Source organism: Astyanax mexicanus, chromosome 22 (assembly GCF_023375975.1).
Source record: "Astyanax mexicanus isolate ESR-SI-001 chromosome 22, AstMex3_surface, whole genome shotgun sequence".
In the NCBI taxonomy this organism is placed as follows: domain Eukaryota; kingdom Metazoa; phylum Chordata; class Actinopteri; order Characiformes; family Acestrorhamphidae; genus Astyanax; species Astyanax mexicanus.
The window spans coordinates 8,593,464-8,607,610 of NC_064429.1; the positions used below are offsets into that span (position 1 = coordinate 8,593,464).

The 14,147-nt window shown below is 38.2% G+C and overlaps 1 protein-coding gene across 6 annotated transcripts in view; it reads left to right on the top strand.

The window, feature by feature from the left end:
• Window positions 1-14,147, top strand: part of trpm3 (transient receptor potential cation channel, subfamily M, member 3) — a 303,529-nt gene that overhangs the window by 196,090 nt on the left and 93,292 nt on the right. For 5 of the 6 annotated variants that reach the window (XM_049470204.1, XM_049470200.1, XM_049470199.1 and 2 more), the window contains exons 7-8: window positions 5,815-5,989; window positions 10,116-10,239. In XM_049470204.1, coding sequence (XP_049326161.1) covers window positions 5,815-5,989; window positions 10,116-10,239 — 299 coding nt within the window. Of the gene's footprint in view, window positions 1-5,814; window positions 5,994-10,115; window positions 10,240-14,147 lie in introns of those variants that run through there. The other variant, XM_049470203.1, reaches the window with a different exon arrangement.

Consider the following 14,147-nt stretch of genomic DNA (forward strand, 5'->3'; position numbering starts at 1 on the left):
GTGTAATAGGAGGAATAGCGATGCTCTCGTGTCTGTGCCGGAGCTCCTCTGAGCTCAAACCAGACTGTAAGTTTTCCGAGGCGGCCTCAACCAGCGCTCGCAAGAACTGCGACCTGCTTTCCGACCTGTATGTAGTTCTAACAGTTCTACACGGACTACAAAAACACGCTATTTGGAGTTGGTTCACTAAAAAGATTCGTTCAAAAGATTCGTTCATATTGTAACGAGAAACTCCGGTGTGAGTTCAGATAGTACCAGATAAAGACAGATAATAAATAAATCAGTGGATATTTCTCTTTTGTAAGAAGCTTAAAATGTTAATAAGAGTTAATAAGAGAGTTAAAAGGTTATAAAACAACCAGAGTGTAAATATGTGAGGTATAAGTTGAGTTAAAGGTTTTGTTTTTACTGTCGTAAATGCTAATTTAGCTTTAGCAGCTAAAACAATGCTAAAGCTGTAGGCTAGCAGGCGGAGGCTAGCATTGATTAGCATTTGCGATTAGCATTTGCGATAGTGCTGCATACATTTATTACACTCTGCAACTGTAGGGGGAGCCCACGAGCACAAAATCTCAATCCTGCCTAGTGGAGCTTTAAGTTTTTAAACCAAGTTGAAGTTACTTAAATTTATCTGAAATGAATTTTTTTGCTAAAGTTGCTAAACTTAAATTTTAAACGTAAATTTTACTCATCATTTTTTTCTGCGCACAGAGAGCGAGGCCAGTTTTACTCTTTTTTCTGCCACATCATTACGAACGAAACTCATTTCCTCACATTTCCGAACGAATTATCAACCGGGTGCAATAAGCTACTGCAGTAAGTGCTGTTTAGCATGTGTCTGCGCAGCTGCAGTGATCTATTACACTTCAGTTCAGTGCTGAATAGTTTCAGTACTCAAACCCGTGCTGTGCTCCCGCACCTGGTGGCCCACTGGGGGGCTCATTTCTCCTTCAAGATGTGACATTTTCCTCACTGCTGTCTCAAGCAATTAAGCCAATTACTCTCAAAAGTATTTTCCCCACAATCAGACGCTGATTCAGGAAGCAGAGCCGGAGCCCAAAGAACAGACAGTATTATTCCGAGAAGCAAAAGCCTCTCACCAGACGCTAAACTGCCTCTGCTGCTGCTGCTGAGTCTGCTTTCAGTTGTTTGCTCTGGCGCTGCTTTTCAAAGCTACTTTCAGACTTGCCAAGGGGTGGCAGGACTGAAAACAGCATGGGCTGGACACAGACAATAATAAAACAGCACAGCCCAACTGTGTTCTCTGTTTATTCCTCAGCTGGCTGGCAAAATTAGAAACAGTTTTCATGAAATAATAACACCTTTATAACACTTTATAACACCACAGAATAGATTTTTTTTACAGCAGAGAGGTCTATGGCAGTTTTAGATTAGTCTATGGTCAGTCATCGGTTTGATTCATCAAATTTACAATATCTTATTTCAAAAGGTGGGCTTGATATAAGTGATGCAAAGTGATACAAGTGATCTGTAATACACCACATTAGACACTAATGGTCAAATTTATCATTTAATTAAGGTATAAATGTAATGCTATCTAGTGGCTTTTTTTTGGTAGCAGCAGTGTGCACTATTAAAACAGCAAATGTGCAACATAACAAAATAAATAATAAAAAATACAGGAACAGTCATGTACAAAATAATAGAACAATTAGAGCCTTAACAAACTGAACTCTATCCTACTATAACAGTTAAACATGAAAAATAATACTAATTTTTTACTAATAATACTAATTTTTTCAGTCCCTGAGAATGAGAAGTTTTTTTCTTTAATAAAGATATATTATTAACTTTATCTGAGAGAAAGATGCTCCTTAAGGTACCAAAACTGTTAACATATTTGAGGCTAGACAAAACAACTGTTATTTTTATATTTTCAAGTTTTTCTTTAAGAAGATGAGAATGTTCACATGCTCACACGCTGCTCTTTGAGCTATAGTGTGCTGCACCATTTGCGTAGCTTAGAGGGAGGGATCGTCGATCCTTTTTTTGACTTCGAGGCTCGAGACCATGACATAATTTCGATCGATTTCGATGAAATATCAAAATCGTGACACCCCTAATTGATTGATAATTACCTCTATGCCATTGGCCAGCGTACAGAGAAAATGTTCTTAAGTAAGAGAAATTTGAAGGTTGAGTATAGAATTCAGAATTCATTTTTTTTAAATGTTATTCAGCTCTATATTCAAAAAGGTGTGGTTATTGGTGTGTAAAAGGGCTGGGTTACACCTATAGCCGGGGCGGGACCAATGACTGTATGGGTGGGACCAATGACTGTGTGAGCTCTGGGGAGGCAGCCCTCAGGGGCGGGGTTATTTAAATGAGTAGGCGTCTCTCCTCAGTCTTTCTCCCCCAGGTTTCAGGATCGCCAACATGGAGAAAGATTTTAGCTTCATTTTTATTGAATGAATGGGAACGGCGGCACGACGTCCATCTTTTTTTTACAGTCTCTGGTGTAAAGTGATTATCTGAGCCTCAGTCCAAGCATTTCAGTGCACGTATGTCTTGACATGATGTGCAAATGACAAATAAACCTGAAACTTGAAGATTAAAACTTGACAATGTTTCAATAATGATGATCGAACCCAAGTGAGTTGGACGTGAATGTATCTGCTATATCTCATCGGAATTGATCAAATAATTCGGTTCCACTTTATAATAAGCATCCCTTAGTACTATGTAATTACATGGTAACAATCCATGTAACTACAGTGTAACTACTGATGAAGTACACATTGTTACAGATTAACTACAGAGGTACAGGTTGTGTAATTACACATGTGAATTAAGGTTAATTTTGACTTGTGTAAGTACACGTGTGTACCAGGGTGAGTTTACTTACACATGTGTAATAGTGTGTGTAGTAGACAATAGCTGTTGGATAAGTTTATACTCAACTTATCACACACACTATTACACATGTGTAAGTACACTCACCCTGGTACACATGTGTAATTACACAAGTCAAAATTAACCTTAATACACATGTGTAATTACATAACCTGTACCTCTGTAGTTAATCTGTAACAATGTGTACTTCATTAGTAGTTACACTGTAATTACAGGATTGTTACCATGTAACTACATAGTACCTAGGGACGCTCCAATAATTCAGTATCTGGAATAACGTGGACGAACCGAGCGAGGCGCTCGTCTTCTCAGGTTCTCGTCTTCTCGTGCTCGTCTTCTCTCACGCCGACTGCAGCTGAGTCGGGTAAGGACTGAGCTTTGAAGTCAGCGAGGCCTATAAATAGAGCGGCTTTATGTAACTGTGCCTGTTTTAGGCACAATGATCGCACATGTGGGACTCTGAGGAACAGCCGATTTTCCCTCCCTTGCTCCCTCCCTTCGTCTCGCTGTCTCGCTATCTTTCTATTTTCTGTCTATCCATCTCTATTTTCACATTGTCTGTCCCTCTGTCTTTCTATGTACATATTTATCTGTCCTTTCCTCTTTCTTTCTCTTTATTAGTCTTTACCTCTATTACCTCTCTATTGTCTTCTTTTCTCTCTCTCTCTCTCTCTCTCTCTCTAAGGTCCAGCTCCATCTTTTTCCCATTGGTGCTTTCTCTCTCTCTTTCTCTCTCTTTCTCTTTCTCTCGTCTCCCGAATAATTCATGCCGTTAGAGTGGGATCGCTGTTTGAGCCGCACTCACGACGCTCCAGTGTGGAAGCGAGTTTATTACGTGGGAGGAGAGGGAGAGGGAAGCATGCTCCCATCAACCTGCCAAATATCCTACAGGCCCGCTCCCTCTTCCGCTTTCCCAGCTGCTTTCTGCACCACCTGTTAATTATGCTGCAATCGCTGCTAATAGTGGCTGATAAATGACCGCAGACCATCTCTGTTGTCCGGAGCAGATCTCCGGAGAGCAGATCTCTGGGCACATGGCTTTTGTTCCCGCCACGCTCAGAGGTCTGCTGGGGACACAGGGCTCGCGTGGGCAGATAGTTTCCCCTGGCGCGAACAACAAAATTAAAAGTTAAAAAAACTAAAGGACAAAAACAGAACTGCAGCATTTCAGAAGACAGTATTCCCAGCATGCTGGTGTCGGTATGTGGGAGTCAGATGGGATCAAGGCTTTTTGTAATCTTTTGTAACCTTCCTGTGGGACAAATATAATGAGCTTTTCTAACAGGCTTCATGCGCAAAGACGAGACATTCTGCCTGCAAAAAAACACGACAGACTAAACTAAACTACCCATCACTATAGGCCATAAGAAAAGCTGTATAGATGTACTGTACACTGTACAAAAATATTTATTGGCTCAACTTAACTCAATTTTATACAATTTTAAGTTTATTCAACTTAACTAAGTTTTGTTCACACAACAAAAAAAAATTCTTAACTCCACATTTTTTTTTCAAGTTCTGTGGTCTTAAATAATTTAGTTTATTTAGTATATATATATATATATATAAATATATATATATATATATATATATATAGGTATCACTCTGTGCTCGCTCGCAAATATTTAAAATGTTTGATATCTGACTCAGTCGGCGACTGAGAGTCGGGAGCATACAGCCAATGGGATCACAGAAAGAGAACCACGGGTGTAAAACACACCAGAGCTGTTTATAGAGAGTCTGACCAACCCACCAGTCCCCCTGTTATATCAGTAAATGTCTCTAGAGGGAGCCTGTAAGTGAGTCCTTTATTAATAGGGTTGAATGGAGATAAAATAAAATAAAAAGCTAAAAAATATATATAATTATGTACTACTTGTTCTGAATATTTCTTTAATTTCAGAAAGTGGAACAATGTATTTTACAAAGACAACTAAGAAAGCAAGCCTATATATTTCAGTTTAAGAAATTGCGTAATTTGTGACCCCGTCAGTCTCAAAAACTGAAGGATAATAACGATTACAGCACAACCAGTCGTGTAGTGTGAACAGCACAATGACTGAAGACTCAAACAATTCATGTAGTGTGAACCTGGCATTAGTTCAGCATTAGTTTCTTAGAAACAAGTTAGAGCCAAGCTCTTGAATTCTTAAATCTGTGCTGCAGTTTCAAGTCACATCAAGTTGAGTCTCTGGGATGTGAATCTATGAATTGAATCTGGTGACTCCGGAGATGAGTCAAGTCCTAGTTTCCTGCACTCTAAAAGAAAATACAATATTCCAAAGGGCAAAACAATGGAAATGATCATTGGGAGGTAAAGAGGTTCTTTAGATAAGAGTGTAGATAGTGGGCAACCCTGCACACAGTTTATATTTTACTAAATTTTACTACAATCTTGGAAAACAGATGAGTACAGAGTGTCCTTTTTCTGTGGTCATCTAAACACTCCCATTTCGCTGAAATTGTATGGCATGATTTTAGCAAATGACATCCCAGTCAAAATAAAACGCAAATGCCATATGCACGAACGTATGATCAGCTTAGCTAACAAACATATTGAAGCATAAGAGAGAAAAAAAGGAAGCAGTTATTTAGTTGTCTGGCTGATTTTCAAGCTGTGACAATGCCAACACAAAAAATCTGGCTGCTGGCAGAGTCACTACACTCCTTTTCTATTAAAATATGTGACAGGGTGCTACTGATGGTGCTCTCTCTCTCTCTCTCTCTCTCTCTCTCTCTCTCTCTTTCTCGTTTTTAGTGACTTTCCAGTTCTCTCAGATCAGTTCTTTAAGCTTTTCTGGCTTAAAAGTGAGAAAAATCATTATTTTGGCAGGAGCGATTTATAATTTCTTTCTGCCCATTGCAGCCTTTTTACTGTCTTCACAGATTCCTCTCTCTCTCTCTCTCTCTCTCTCTCTCTTTTTCTTTTTCCAACTCCAGGAATTGGCCAGGGGGTCCCCGTGGTGGCTCTGATAGTTGAAGGTGGTCCCAATGTGATTTCCATCGTGCTGGAGTACCTGCGTGACACGCCCCCTGTGCCCGTAGTGGTGTGTGATGGCAGTGGGCGAGCCTCGGACATCCTGGCATTTGGCCACAAGTACTCAGAGGAGGGGGGGTGAGTGACTAATTATAAGAGGTTTGGGTTCACCGTATTTTAATCACACTAAAACATGTAAAAAATGATGCGTAAAATTTACTTTAAAAAAGTATCGCAACTTTCTGCATTTTCTTTTTTTTAAGTAAATTTAATTTCCGATAAATTTAAGTAACTTCAACTCAGTTTTAAGACTTTATTGTAAATAAGTGAACTGAACTTCACTCAAACCTTTCTTTTAGTAAACTTTACTTCATTTCTGCGTACAATATTACCTAATTACAATTACTTCATTTATACAATATTACTCAAATAATTCCACTTTAAAATAAGACTACTGTTATAAAGGGTTTATAAATGGTTTACAATTAGTTTATTAATGGTTACTAATTAGGTTGTAAATGCTTTAAAACTCATAAATAATCAGTTATAACACAGACGTAGAAAGGGCAATAATGATCTGTTGTTTGCCGAATAGTGAAATTTAAATATATAAAATATATTTAATATATTTAATAAATTAAAGTTTTAAATATTTTTCGTTAAAACACACATTTAGATATTTAAATAAAGATTTATTTTGTAAACAGACCAAGTCTCACTGACTCAACACACGGATGACATGTAATATATTATTTTTAGTTTACTAGTATTAAGAATGTATTACATGCCATCCATGTGTTGAGACAGTGTAATATGTGTGTATTTTAATTAAAAATATACATTTACATTTCAGGAATAATAATATATTATATATCATAAATGACTAATATTGTATAAATTAAGTAGTTGTAATTAGGTAATATTGTATACAGAAATGAAGTAAAGTTTACTAAAAGAAAGGATTGATTCAGTAAAAATAAATGAAGTAAAGTTTAATAAAAGAAAGGATTGATTCAGTAAAAATAAATGAAATAAAGTTTACTAAAAGAAAGGATTGACTGAAGTTCAGTTCTCTTATTTACTCTGTGTAACATTTAAGTCTTGAAACTGAGTTGAAGTTACTTAAATTTATCTGAAATTAAATTTACTTAAAAAAAAGCAAATTCAGAAAATTGTGAAACTTTTTTTTTTTAAGTAAATTTTACTCATCACTTTTTTCAGTGTGGGGAAATTAAAAGAAGCCAGGATTAGAAATAACAAACAGAAGAAGAAAAATAGAGTAACGGACATGCGATAGAGAGACAGAGAGGATAAAAGAGCAGAAGAAGAAAGAAACAGAGAGAATTTAGAGGGGAGGATGATTAGTGATGTGGAGCTACAGTTGTATCAGAGCTCTGCAGGACGGCAGCGGTGTGTAGAAACACTGTTCTCTATAATTAACCTTCCTGCAGACACACGGCTCTGAGTGCAGACTAATAGAAAACACTGAGCACAGAAACAGAAACAGAATAAACACCCTGATTCACCTGCTCTCTACCAGAGCAACTGGGTCAAGATTTAGGACAGATTTTTAGCTTGCTTGCATGTTGCTGCTTGGCCAATTTATCAGAAACACCTGCTACCTTGTACACTGAAAAAAATATGACGCATAAAATTTACTTTAAAAAAGTTTCGCAACTTTCTGCATTTGCTTTTTTTAAGTAAATTTGATTTAACTTCAACTCAGTTTCAAGACTTAAATGTTACACAGAGTAAATAAGTGAACTGAACTTCAGTCAATCCTTTCTTTTAGTAAACTTTACTTCATTTATTTTTACTGAATCAATCCTTTCTTTTAGTAAACTTTACTTCATTTATTTTTACTGAATCAATCCTTTCTTTTAGTAAACTTTACTTCATTTATTTTTACTGAATCAATCCTTTCTTTTATTAAACTTTACTTCATTTATTTTTACTGAATCAATCCTTTCTTTTATTAAACTTTACTTCATTTATTTTTACTGAATCAATCCTTTCTTTTAGTAAACATTACTTCATTTATTTTTACTGAATCAATCCTTTCTTTTAGTAAACTTTACTTCATTTATTTTTACTGAATCAATCCTTTCTTTTAGTAAACTTTACTTCATTTCTGCATACAATATTACCTAATTACAATTACTTCATTTATACAATTTTACTCAAATCATTTATGATACATTATATATTATAATTCCTGAAATTTAAATATTTTTAGTTAAAACACACATATGTCTCAACACATGAATGGCATGTAATACATTCTTTATAGTATAGTAATTAGTATACTATTTTATTTAGTATACTTTAGTATACTACATGTGTTGAGACAGTGAGGCTTGGTCTGTTTACAAAATAAATCTTTGAGATTATGTAAATATTTAAATGTGTGTTTTAACTAAAAATATTTACATTTCAGGAATTATAATATATTATGTATCATAAATTATTTGAGTAATATTGTATAAAGTAAGTAATTGTAATTAGGTAATATCATATGCAGAAATGAAGTAAAGTTTACTAAAAGAAATGCATTTTTTTCCTTTTCTTTGTTTGATTTTTCACATCTCTACACTCTCTGCATCCCTATTTGTCCTTCTTTCATCATTTCTTAAGGTTTTTATTTATACAGCTCTGGGATCACTTCAGTTTCTGAATCAGTTTCTCTGATTTTGCTATTTATAGGTTTATGTTTGAGTAAAATGAACATTGTTGTTTTCTTCTATAAACTACAGACAACATTTCTCCCAAATTCCAAATAAAAATATTTTAATCATTTAGAGCATTTATTTACAGAAAATGAGAAACGGATGAAATAAAAAAAAACACACAGAGCTTTCAGACCTCAAATAATGCAAAGAAAATTGATACAGTTCGTATTTATAAAGTTTTAAGGTTTGAGTTCATAAATCAATATTTGGTGGAATAACCCTGGTGGTTTTTAATCACAGTTTTTTTCATGCATCTAGGCATCATGTTCTCCTCCACCAGTCTTACACACTGCTTTTGGATAACTTTATGCTGCTTTACTCCTGGTGCAAAAATTCAAGCAGTTCAGTTTGGTGGTTTGATGGTTTGTGATCATCCATCTTCCTCTTGATTATATTCCAGAGGTTTTTAATTTGGTCAAATCAAAGAAACCCACCATTTAGAGCTGAATATATTTAATCCATCGTTCTTCTTTCTTTCATTTTCTATTCTCTTTTACATCAATTATTTTACTTTCTCTCTCTCACCCTCTTGTTCTCTTCCTCTACTTCTCTCTATATTCTGTACCTCTCTTACCTTCTTACACACCTTTGCATCTTTTTTTGTACTTTTTAACTTCTGTTCGTCATTTCTCTCACTTTTTCCTCTGTCCTTTTAATCTTTTCTCGTTTTTTTCTTCTCCTCTTGGCTTTATCTGATCTGTGTTTTTTTTGGTCTTTTTTTTATCTAGCTTTATCTTCTCCTTCTTGCTGATTCATCTTTCTCTTTACATCTCATCTCCTTTTTTATTTGTTCTATTTCTTTTTTCATCTCTCTCTTATCTGATTTTCTTTATCTCTAAACTCTCTATTTTTCCTCCTGCCCTCTCTCACCCTCTCTCTCTCTCTCTCTCTCTTTCTATCACCTTCACACTTCACACACTTTTCTACCTCTTCAACGTTCTTCTTCTACAGCTCTCATTCTCTCTCTCTTCTTATTTTGCCTGTCTTTTCCCCTCTTCCTCTAATTTTCTCACATCCTTTCTCTTTCTAACTCTACCTGTTCCTCACCTTCTCTAATTCTTCTTTCACTCTCTTTTTTCTTAATCGTTTTTATATTTTCCTCTTTTTGCTTTTACCTCTCATCCTCTTGCATTTTGCTTGATTTTACTTTTCTTTAACTTTCTCTCTTTCACTCTTATTATACCATTATATGTCTCTTTCTTTTACTTATACTTTTTTCACGTACTCTTACTCTTTCTCTTTATATACAATACAATAATCTATCTATCTATCTTTCTCCATCTCTCATTCACTTATTCTACCTCTCGCTCTAACTTTACTTTGCTCTCACCCTCTCTCTCTCCCTCTCTTACACTCTTTCTCTATCTTTCTCTTTATATTCCTGCCTTCATATCTCACCCGGCCTTACTACTGCCTTGTTACCACTTTACCACTTTCACCAACTCATTTAATGATTTAACCTCTCTCTCTCTCTCTCTCTCTCTCTCTCTCTCTCTCTCTCTCTCTCTCTCTCTCTCTCTCTCTCTCTCCTGCAGGCTGATTAACGAGTCGTTGCGGGATCAGCTGCTGGTCACCATTCAGAAGACGTTCACGTACAGCCGCACCCAGGCTCAGCACCTCTTCATCATCCTGATGGAGTGCATGAAGAAGAAGGAGCTGGTGAGTCCTGACCCAAAATTCACTCTAAAAAAGTTTAGAAAGCAGTTATCAGGGGTAGACAGCAGTTATCAGGGGTAGACAGCAGTTATCAGGGGTAAACAGCAGTTATCAGGGGTAAACAGCAGTTATCAGGGGCAGACAGCAGTTATCAGGGGTAGACAGCAGTTATCAGGGGTAGACAGCAGTTATCAGGGGTAAACAGCAGTTATCAGGGGCAGACAGCAGTTATCAGGGGTAAACAGCAGTTATCAGGGGTAAACAGCAGTTATCAGGGGCAGACAGCAGTTATCAGGGGTAGACAGCAGTTATCAGGGGTAGACAGCAGTTATCAGGGGTAGACAGCAGTTATCAGGGGTAAACAGCAGTTATCAGGGGTAAACAGCAGTTATCAGGGGCAGACAGCAGTTATCAGGGGTAGACAGCAGTTATCAGGGGTAGTGAGCAGTTAACAGGGGTAGACAGCAGTTATCAGGGGTAGACAGCAGTTATCAGGGGTAGACAGCAGTTATCAGGGGTAGACAGCAGTTATCAGGGGTAGACAGCAGTTATCAGGGGTAGTGAGCAGTTAACAGGGGTAGACAGCAGTTATCAGGGGTAAACAGCAGTTATCAGGGGTAGACAGCAGTTATCAGGGGTAGACAGCAGTTATCAGGGGTAAACAGCAGTTATCAGGGGTAGACAGCAGTTATCAGGGGTAGACAGCAGTTATCAGGGGTAAACAGCAGTTATCAGGGGTAGACAGCAGTTATCAGGGGTAAACAGCAGTTATCAGGGGTAAACAGCAGTTATCAGGGGTAGACAGCAGTTATCAGGGGTAGACAGCAGTTATCAGGGGCAGACAGCAGTTATCAGGGGTAAACAGCAGTTATCAGGGGTAGACAGCAGTTATCAGGGGTAGACAGCAGTTATCAGGGGTAAACAGCAGTTATCAGGGATAGACAGCAGTTATCAGGGGTAGACAGCAGTTATCAGGGGTAAACAGCAGTTATCAGGGGTAAACAGCAGTTATCAGGGGTAGACAGCAGTTATCAGGGGTAGACAGCAGTTATCAGGGGTAAACAGCAGTTATCAGGGATAGACAGCAGTTATCAGGGGTAGACAGCAGTTATCAGGGGTAAACAGCAGTTATCAGGGGTAAACAGCAGTTATCAGGGGTAGACAGCAGTTATCAGGGGTAGACAGCAGTTATCAGGGGTAAACAGCAGTTATCAGGGGTAGACAGCAGTTATCAGGGGTAAACAGCAGTTATCAGGGGTAAACAGCAGTTATCAGGGGTAGACAGCAGTTATCAGGGGTAGACAGCAGTTATCAGGGGTAGACAGCAGTTATCAGGGGTAGACAGCAGTTATCAGGGGTAAACAGCAGTTATCAGGGGTAGACAGCAGTTATCAGGGGTAAACAGCAGTTATCAGGGGTAGACAGCAGTTATCAGGGGCAGACAGCAGTTATCAGGGGTAAACAGCAGTTATCAGGGGTAAACAGCAGTTATCAGGGGTAAACAGCAGTTATCAGGGGTAAACAGCAGTTATCAGGGGTAAACAGCAGTTATCAGGGGTAGACAGCAGTTATCAGGGGTAGACAGCAGTTATCAGGGGTAAACAGCAGTTATCAGGGGCAGACAGCAGTTATCAGGGGTAAACAGCAGTTATCAGGTGTAGACAGCAGTTATCAGGGGTAGACAGCAGTTATCAGGGGCAGACAGCAGTTATCAGGGGTAAACAGCAGTTATCAGGGGTAGACAGCAGTTATCAGGGGCAGACAGCAGTTATCAGGGGTAGACAGCAGTTATCAGGGGTAGACAGCAGTTATCAGGGGCAGACAGCAGTTATCAGGGGTAAACAGCAGTTATCAGGGGTAAACAGCAGTTATCAGGGGCAGACAGCAGTTATCAGGGGTAAACAGCAGTTATCAGGGGCAGACAGCAGTTATCAGGGGTAGACAGCAGTTATCAGGGGTAGACAGCAGTTATCAGGGGTAGACAGCAGTTATCAGGGGTAGACAGCAGTTATCAGGGGCAGACAGCAGTTATCAGGGGTAAACAGCAGTTATCAGGGGTAGACAGCAGTTATCAGGGGCAGACAGCAGTTATCAGGGGCAGACAGCAGTTATCAGGGGTAAACAGCAGTTATCAGGGGCAGACAGCAGTTATCAGGGGTAGACAGCAGTTATCAGGGGTTAACAGCAGTTATCAGGGGTAAACAGCAGTTATCAGGGGTAAACAGCAGTTATCAGGGGTAAACAGCAGTTATCAGGGGTAGACAGCAGTTATCAGGGGTAAACAGCAGTTATCAGGGGCAGACAGCAGTTATCAGGGGTAAACAGCAGTTATCAGGGGTAAACAGCAGTTATCAGGGGTAGACAGCAGTTATCAGGGGTAGACAGCAGTTATCAGGGGCAGACAGCAGTTATCAGGGGTAAACAGCAGTTATCAGGGGTAGACAGCAGTTATCAGGGGTAAACAGCAGTTATCAGGGGTAAACAGCAGCTATCAGGGGTAGACAGCAGTTATCAGGGGTAAACAGCAGTTATCAGGGGTAAACGTGCTGAGCTGCGTGAGCTTCTGTTACAGATTACAGTATTTCCAGGCGGTGCAGGAGACCAGTCTTCAGCACAGTCCCCGGCGCAAACAGACACTTAATTATTGAACTACTTCTGAGCAATTAAATGAAACATTAAAATCAACACCAGTGAGGAGAACTGACCAAACGACAGCCGAGGAACAGCCCCAGTCATTCTGATCTATTTTAGAAGATTTTAACTTTGTAGCAGAGAGGATTTACCGCATGAAGACATTTCCACTGAGTATAGGAAACTCCACAGGTCCGTTATATACACAACATTACGGTTACGTAGTGCTGCACAGCACTGCAGGGGTTCAGTATATGAGATTATTCTAAAGGTATCACTGTATTTGATGATACTGACATTTGCATTACCCCCTCATGCCTCCCTCTCTCTTAATCTGCCCTCAGGGCAGCCAGGCTACATATAGACTACGATAAAAATACCCTAATTAATCTCACCAAAAAAATCATCATTGGGAAATGTTTAGTGCACAAGACACTGACTGCATGTAGAAGATTCACCTTCAGAGAAACAAGCTGGTTGCACGAGATAACATAACATACAAACGTAACGTAGATTAATCATAAACTGCTTCCTCATTTACATATAAGTTACAAGTTACTAAAAGGACAATGTAGGAGCAGCAGCTGCCCACTCATTTAGGCCTCGATTGGGTTCTGAGTGATATTGAATATTAAATAAATAAATAAATAATTAAAATAAATAAGTAAATAAATATTAATTTCAAATTACATCTGGTTAGTTGCAATTATATGATAAGTGATCCATTACATAGTCAGTAATCCATTGATTGGGTTGTTGATATTGCATAGTCAGTAATCCATTACATAGTCAGGGATCCATTTGTTTTGTTGTTGCTATTATTACATAGTCTGTAATCCATTGCTGAATTGTTGGATTAGATTGTCAGTAATCCAGTACATTGTCTGTAATCCATTTTCTGAATTGTTGGATTACATTGTCAGTAATCCATTACATTGTCTGTAATCCATTGGCTGGATTGTTGGATTACATTGTCAGTAATCCATTACATAGTCAGTAAATCATTACATAATCAGTAATCCATTGGGTGTTGTTGATACTGCATAGTCAGTAATCCAATTACATAGTCAGTAATCCAATTACATAGTCAGCAATCCAATTATATACTCAGTAATCCACTGGTGGGGTTGTTGCTATTATTACATAGTAATCCATTACCTAGTCAGTAATCCACTGGCTGGATTGTTGGTACTGCATAGTCAGCAATCCATTACATAGTCTATAATCCAATATATAGTCAGTAGATCATTACATAATTAGTTATCCATTTGCTGTGTTGT